Raw genomic sequence first — 8,311 nt, 5'->3', positions numbered from 1 at the left:
AACAAAGGAGCAAATTAATTCATGCAACCTCACCATCTAAAACAGATCGCTGTAGGTTAAAAACTATTAAAATGAATGTTTATTCAGATAATCTTTTGAAAACGAGACTTACTTGCAATAATTAGTTTCAATGAACCTAGCAGAACTATTGATATCTCTATGGTAAACGAAAATATGAAAATAAAAGCCTTTAGAAACAAAAATGATATAAAGCCGAACAAAATGCTAAGATCCATTTTATGGTGGTTATAAGTAACCAGAGAAATGAGTGAACCGAGATACTGAGTGAGTGGTTGACAAAATCTCGTAAACATTAAGAACAATACAAGGCCATATTAGCTACCAATAGGTGACTAATTAGTGTGGATTTTGCGCTTTATGACATTTATGAACACGTGCTTCCAATCTCAATGACATTGTAATATCTTCAAATACTTCTAACTCGCAGCATGGCGCTGCAGTTAGAGATATAACTAACAAATTTACCATACCGAAGTAAATTCGCATAATTATGGACGTCGTTCGTATCTTTGGCGAGAGGGATGAGAAGCCGATCTTCTACATCGGTGATCGATCTAAGCGCAGCGAAAGCCATTGTCTTATGCCACTCTAAGCTACCTTTGGTCCCAGTGTATCTATAATTCGGCTGTAAAGTCAGGTATACAACTGGTCGGCAAGAGCAGGACATGCGAAACGTACCTCCCTCAAACTGAGGATGCTGTCGAATTCGTGTTCAATCAACTTTACGTCAGAAAAATTGCTGAAGTCCGATTTCAACACCTTCCATGTAATGCCGGAGTCCGATAATATGCATTTGGTTACACAGAACATTATTAGTATCGCAATATTCAAAAGCCTACTTTAGTAGCTAATACGTATTTTACGAATATTGAACCATCTTAAACAGGGTGTATTGCCTCCCTGGGACTGTAAGCGGTGGAGAGGGAAGCACAGAAGCGGCCTGTTTATTATATGGTAATATGATATGAAAGGCTGCTGTATAGCACTGGCATACATTGATTTGTGACGAGTCCTTGGTTCGTATTTGAGAGATCATGCAACACTGTGGCTTGGCCCCCAAATGCCCTGGTACGACCGAGAGTGGGGACGGGCCACCTTCCCTCTCGAAATGCTCTCACACGGCCACGCGCATATAGCCTCTGCCAGGGAAGTCCTACTCACTACCTTCTCGTAGTGAAGGTGTTGTCCACGAAATTGAGAGGACAACAAGCGAATGTTCGACGCTTTAACCGGGTCGGTGGACACGGAGGGCTCGCCTAGGGGAGTTGAGAAACCCTGATTCCAAACCAATGGTGCACATGGACTCCAGCATACTGAGGGAACAAATGGCGTGTGAATCAATCGTTGGCCACTGGCCACCATGGGACTGCATCTCCTCACGATGCTCCACTGCCTTGTGGATCAGACCTTTAGGTCAAAGGCTCCGGGTGTGGCCCCCTAAGAAAACCACGTGCTTCAGTTTCGGCGCCTGGGCAGTATCACAGCCCTCACACAAATCAAATGAGATTTGTGAGGCGCATATGTATCTGGTGCTTCCTTGTACCAATATTTATGTGTTTAAATAAATAAATAAACTGTGGCTTGAAACCCTATCAAATATAGATCAATACACAAGCTAGTGGTGAGCTTATGGCAGTCTTCCATAACATTCTTTATAAACATAAGACAAACCTTTTTAGGCTGATGAAATTAATCTTCATCGTATTTTTGGTTGAACTGTATGCGTAAATAAATATTACTCTTATTTATTTATTGAATGTCTATGTGATCATCTGTCTATTACCGTATAGTTGTACGGATGTTTTTAGTGAGATACATTGAATGTTAAAAAGACTAAGTGTAATTATAATACCATGTAATTGTTATGAACTAGGGGTTGTGTTGCAGGGATTTTTAAAATAGATTTGGAAGTGTGGGAAATGAAATTCTTTGAAGACCAGTAAACAGTTTGAGTAATAAACACATACATACTACTTAATGACTTGGAAAAACATACGAGTGGACCATCAAAAAGTGACTTACCTAATACGCTGAACCACTTCTGATTTTTCCGAATCAGAAATCAAGTCAGTTTTGTTGACAATGAGTACATCAGCTAAAAGTACCTGTCTGGAATAAAAATTAATGTGAAATATATTTAAGAACCTTTCATATTCGCTCATCTCATCCCCAGTAGATTTCATAAGGTGTGACAAACAGTGCTTGGAATCCAAAATTGTCACGATCCCATCGAGACAAATTTGACTACATAAATCTTCGTCTAACCAGAAGAGTGATGCAACAGGACCTGGATAGTTGGGAAGATCACCTTTCAAGAACACAAATAACCTGGATCAGCAAGTCCAGATGTCTCAATTAGAATATAATCAAATTTCCCCCTCCGCTTCATTAAATTTTCAATGGCCCGTACGCTTGCATCTTTCAAAGAACAGCATAAGCAACCGTTACGCAATTCTATCCATTCTTCAGAGAGATTGCCATCTTTTTCATTCCACGCAATACTAGACTCTACAGCTGAACCTTCTCCAAAATCATTTAAAAGAACAGCAATCTTTTTGTTATGAGCATAGGTTAGAATATAATTCAAAAGAGTAGTCTTCCCAGCACCTAAAATCAATTTGATAAATGTATTGTAGCCATCACTGCAACCTCAAAACGCAATTTATCGACAATGACGAATCATATATTTGAAAATACAGTAGATACAAGTTGGTTGGTGTCCATTTATTCTCAAAGTCTGTCCTTCGATGGACTAAGACTGTATTAAAGTAGATTAACTTTAAATAATGACTCGCTTGATCAGGCTGTGTGAACAGCTTGCACAGAGGTATACGCTATGCACATTAACACCATTGATTTAGCGAACATAAAAACCAATGGTCAGAAAGTACTTTCATTTAGTAGAATCTCTTTCTATAAAGATACTAAGGTAAATGACATTTTGAGGCACTAAAATCATAACGAACATTAAGAGCTGTCTCTTAAAATGTTGCACCGCATAGACGGTGAGAATGTGACTTTTTTAATCACAATGTATTCTGCGTTATTCAAGTACTTAACACCTTGACAAAATGTTTATTTCCAACTGCATCAATTGAACAGACTATCAGGTTAGGTATTTCCTGTCTCTTAATTTTAGGGTTTACTATATATTGAAACGCCGTATTACAGTATTTACAATGGTTAAATTGTATTCAGATATGCAAATTTCAATTAGGTTTACATGGAAAATTGGGGCGAGCACTTAAATGCCTTGATCACTTACAATATAGATATCTGTACTATGATTTTACGTCTACATTTGAAAATCGATGACACAAATTTGTGTTTAAAGCTTTGAGAACAACACAAGAATGGTACATTAAAAGACTATTAACCAAATAGTAGTAGTTGGATAAAAAATTAATTCGTTACTCACTAAACAGTAAAACCTAGAGAAATAAAGAATAATGCTCAAACGTCGGTTACTAACATGATGAATCATCACATCTAAAAACAAATCATGAAGCAGTAATCTCATGTCTAATTCAAGTGAGAAGACCGGAATCAGACTAAGTATGTGTAAGGATGAGGTGAACTGTAACGGGAGAAAATACCACTTATATAATTACCAAACTCAGATTTTCAGAGGACTTCAAAAAACCAGGTTCGGACAATACGAATTGAAAACTAACCAAGGTATCCTGACAGAATGGTCACAGGGACTTTTTCCAGAGTGGGTGGACTCAAATTCGTATCACGTACTAAGTCAGGAATAATGTCATCCATTAGCAAGGGTATTGTATTGAACCTTGTAGATACTACACAATTCCAACGAAGCCTTTGAATACTGCTGATAAGTTGAATATACAGTGGTCTGATACTTCTGAAAACAAAAAGGAATTATGTTAACACTAAATATTCAATGTTGAAGTAGGAAATCATTAAGACCAGGTTTACAAAAGAAAGCAAACGTCATACGCAATGATCAAAAATTAAAACTGTTCATTACATAAGTTCAACTGGGTATGGAGTCTCTTTACGGTTACTCCCGATCCCGAATTGAATGTTGAGCATAAGGTTATCAACCTTAACTCGTGAAAAAATCTTCCTTAAAAAAAGTCAACCAGAAAATCAAACTTAGATCGTTCGAACTCTACCATGGGAGTTGGAGGGTCTTTATATAGAAGAGTTATGACGCCGTATGGTGTAAGCTGAGACTTGGAAGTCAAGGATCGATGCTACTTCTGACGAACAACAATTAATATAGGTATTTGGAACGTCTGAACAATGTGGAGGACCGGAAGGATCATTCAAATAGCACTGGACATGAGAGGATACAACTTGGCAGTGCTTGGAACACACGAAACTGGTTAGAAAAAATTTGAGCAAAATCGAGTAACTTAGTTAAGTGTTAATATATTTATGTCACGAAGAACAAATTGACCTACGTACAAAAGGAGCGATGTGTGATGTTGGAGTATGATGTGAGGGAGGTAGGGGCGGCCAACCCAAAACATGGCATCAGCCCATGAAGTCATCCACCATTGGACTGACCCATGTTAGTAACTGTAGACTACCCGGTTAGAATTCACGTAATTATCGTAACCAGTGGTTAGAGACTTTGAATGACATAGATCAAAATCGTTTGCAATAGGAATGATGCATCTATTCTTCGTCTTTCCCTAAAATCTTAGCCACTGAATTCCCCATAAATTTTTTACCACACTAATTTGCATCTTCTTGAATCGTATCTTCGATGCATAATCTTTTCTGTCACCACTCACACTGTTAATATCTTTACTATTGTGGGATATGGTTTGACAATTCCATCCTTCCGTGCTAATGGGGTAAGGAAACTTGAACCAACATACATACATACCAGGTTCTGTGTTGCAACAGACTGACTCATGGGTTAAATTAATAGTTAACATCTTACAACATTGGTGGCCAAATTTACTCTCACTACCCTAAAATCTTTAAATGATCCGACGTAAACAATAACATCTTGAGTAGTACAAACTGCTTGTAACCTACAATAATTCGGTAATATAACCTAAAGAAAATAATCTATCTAATCTAAGGTCCCAAGTACAAAGTGGTTACAGTGTTTTGTAGCACTATTAGAAGGACAAGTTGTTTCGGAAACATGGGTAGTCATATTTATATGGCCTCATGTCATCCAGTATCACCTGTTGTGGTGAGAACCAGTGCTTTAAGATACATATTCCTAATATTGTGCTAACATACATTTGGATAGTAAGACAAGTCGTCCAAACTCTTGAAATCAGGCCTGAGAACGTTCTGCCCTTATAACCAACTTGGCCCTTTAAACCCAAGTATTCACAGTAAACCATGCATATAAATGCATCTTCAAAGGACAAAACTGCATTCACTAAGTTTACAATTTGTGGATAGCATCGTCATATTTTCGCTCAAACAACTGATTAACGTATTTGCCCATGAAATTACTTATGAACACATCAAGTTAACAAAGACAAAATAAGTCAGATTAATCTTCACATCTACATCGAAGTTGAAACCGAAATAAAGTGGGTTTAAATGATGAACGACAATCATTGCGTCGAAGAGATAATATACAGTAAGCAACAGAAAGAACTGATTGCATGAAAATGTGGGTAGTCTTGTTACCACAGTGACAACTGCAAACAGATCGAGGAGTTTCGTCCCAAAATTTGATGTCAGTAACTGGTCCGACCGGTGCTGCTACCTTGACGTGGTGGTCGGGCTTGCCTATCGTGATGAACCAATCGAGCTATACTGGCTGGAACAATCGTTCCTCAAGGTTCTACCATGCCAGACAGGTCGGTTGAAGAGCGGTGAGACTAAAAGCAGCAAACCCAAGGTCCGAAGGCGAAGTCGTACTGCTAACTGTACAGGGGTGTGACGGCAGTAAGGTGTTCCCTTCAGACAACCAGCATGACAGCGATGCTGCCTTCCCACAAGGAAGGGTGGGGTTAGGAAAGGTCGACCCTAAAAATGCACACCTCGCCTTATCCCACGGATTTCCGTCCCCGGCGGTAAGGTCCCAACAAATACGGAGCTAACACAAAAAGGTCGTGTGTGACCGACCTCAAGCAGTTGTCCCTTGGGCACTGCGGTCACGCTCTCAGGTCATTAAGACCACTTCTAACCCAATTTTCTTTCCAGGTACCTATAGAAGAACCCTTCCACGGTGTGGGCAACCGGGAAATGATAACTGCCCTCATACCTCTAACAGCACTCAAGACTGACTGACTGACTGGACTGGTCCGTTAAAATGGAAAGAAAATTTGGGTGTAACTTAATACCTCCATAAAACATCACTGCAGTTTACTTTTTGACGTGCGAAAACTGTTATTTGTTTGTTGGCTTTGACCATATAGACGAATTTCCTGTTTTTGTCACGAATAAAACATGATGACGTAAACCTCCGGTCGTGTGAACAGAACTCCGATTTCCTAGAATGACAACCAACTGCTTTGAGTCTTGTTACCTTGTTGCAAAAGCAGAAGACTAATGAAGCAAAGAAAAAGCTAATAGTTGAGTTGCTTCCCTTTAATTAAAATCTGGAAACTGTATCAACCATTCAGACAGGTGATAGAATAATGTGTAACAGATACTGACCGATTTGAAAGGCTTGTACACTTAAAAGCCAACCATTAACTCTGATCATACAGTGACTATATTGAGAGTCAGTGGGAGGACGCTGAAGTTGAAGGTCGATAACCGTGAACCTAACAGAGAGAAGCAGTACCATCAACTTGTGCTAATGAGGTATTTTACAGTATAAACAGCATTACTTGAGGTCCGTTTAATTGAGAAGGGGTTATAGACATCAACTATGGGTTCCTGGGTTGCGGAGGGACTTGATAAGTGTTACGTAGAAGTCTACTCAACTCCCGATTTTACTGGAATAACGTGAGTAATTAATAAAATTCCGAATACCCACATAGTCAATCCTCAGGCACACCACAGTAGTAGAATATGCCGTATAGCTATTGCAACGTCCAGCTATAGGAGTACCTTTACGTCTAGCTTAAAGGCACGCTGAGTGTTGGGAGAATGTAGTGAATGTCAAATTTGTTAGGAAAAAAACGATAAAAAAACAGGGGGACGAATTATCAAGCATGTGTACTTGACCTACGCTTAAAGATAAAAGAAGTAGACAGTAATCAGAGGGGAATCAGTCGTAAAATTATGACAGTCCAGTAATTAGAAACGCAAACCTGCAGTGTGTAACTGTAACGCGTCACCACATATAAGTTCGAAGTAACCGCAGCTGTATAACCTTTATGTCCGATGTCTTTGTCGCATGCTAGTGCGATTCCAAGTTTTTGTTAGTGCAATGGCAGATAAATCTCCATAATAAACAGCTTTGTAGGTCCTTGAAATTGATACTGGCCTCATTCGTTCTAATGGACCCAGCTCTAGCTAATGGCTTTCGGCCGATTATCCTCATCAGATCACATTTTGGTGCGCCATGCTGGTCATCCTTTACTAAAACACTCCATATTAAAGTGCATGCACTTTGATACATGGATCACTGTTCAAACATATCTTTCTGTCCCTTTATTCTCGACTTCTGGTTTGATTGGCTCTGTGACCCTTGTATAAGGAAAGGTTTGAGATAGTAGAATTAACGAACGCTGCATCCATGGCACCTCCAGTGGGTTCTGCTGTGGGTAGTCTAGCCACTCAATTTCACTAATCCTGGTGATTTCAACAATCACTTGATGATATGTTATTTCATACGTTGTTTCTTACTAAGTCATATTTCGCAAATAGTTGGCAGACTAAATTATGACACTTGGATATGTATAAACCCGTCGTCGCTAGGCTCGTTTGACGTTAACTTTTTTTCATTAATCAATGTCACATTTTTTAAATATGTAAGAGACCAAAAGGACCAGTCAAATAGCTGAGGAAATGAAAGAATACAACTTGGCAGTGCTCGGAATAGGTGAAACACATTGAACCCAAGCCAGACAAAAAACGATAGATTTGGGAAAGATGTTGCTGTACTCTGGTCACGAAGAAGAAAGTACTGTACACATTCAGGAAGTTATTCTGATGCTGTCCCGAAAAGCACTTATAGGATGGGAATCTCATGGACCCAGGATCATAGAAGTATCTTTTAAAACAAAGAAGGAGGGAATCACAACGAATTTTATCCACAGTTATGTACCCACAAATGATAGCAACGACGACGATAAAGGTCAATTCTATGAGAGGCTACAATAGAAGCAATGGAAAACTGGAGAAACAGTATTGCAAAAGTTCAATACAGCCTTCCTTCCAGATACTGACA

At 39.1% G+C, this 8,311-nt stretch overlaps 1 protein-coding gene across 1 annotated transcript; it reads right to left on the bottom strand.

Annotated features, from left to right (window-relative positions):
- Nucleotides 1-2,332: 2,332 nt before the first annotated feature.
- Smp_036570 (hypothetical protein) lies at nucleotides 2,333-6,382 on the bottom strand (the record flags this gene model as incomplete). Its single annotated transcript, XM_018788552.1, has 3 exons — nucleotides 2,333-2,628; nucleotides 3,696-3,886; nucleotides 6,312-6,382. 3 exons carry the CDS (start codon nucleotides 6,380-6,382, stop codon nucleotides 2,333-2,335), a joined length of 558 nt encoding a protein of 185 aa, XP_018654084.1.
- Nucleotides 6,383-8,311: the final 1,929 nt, after the last annotated feature.

Source organism: Schistosoma mansoni, chromosome W, assembly GCF_000237925.1.
Source record: "Schistosoma mansoni strain Puerto Rico chromosome W, complete genome".
Lineage (NCBI taxonomy): Eukaryota > Metazoa > Platyhelminthes > Trematoda > Strigeidida > Schistosomatidae > Schistosoma > Schistosoma mansoni.
This window is presented reverse-complemented; position numbering and strand designations above follow the sequence as displayed.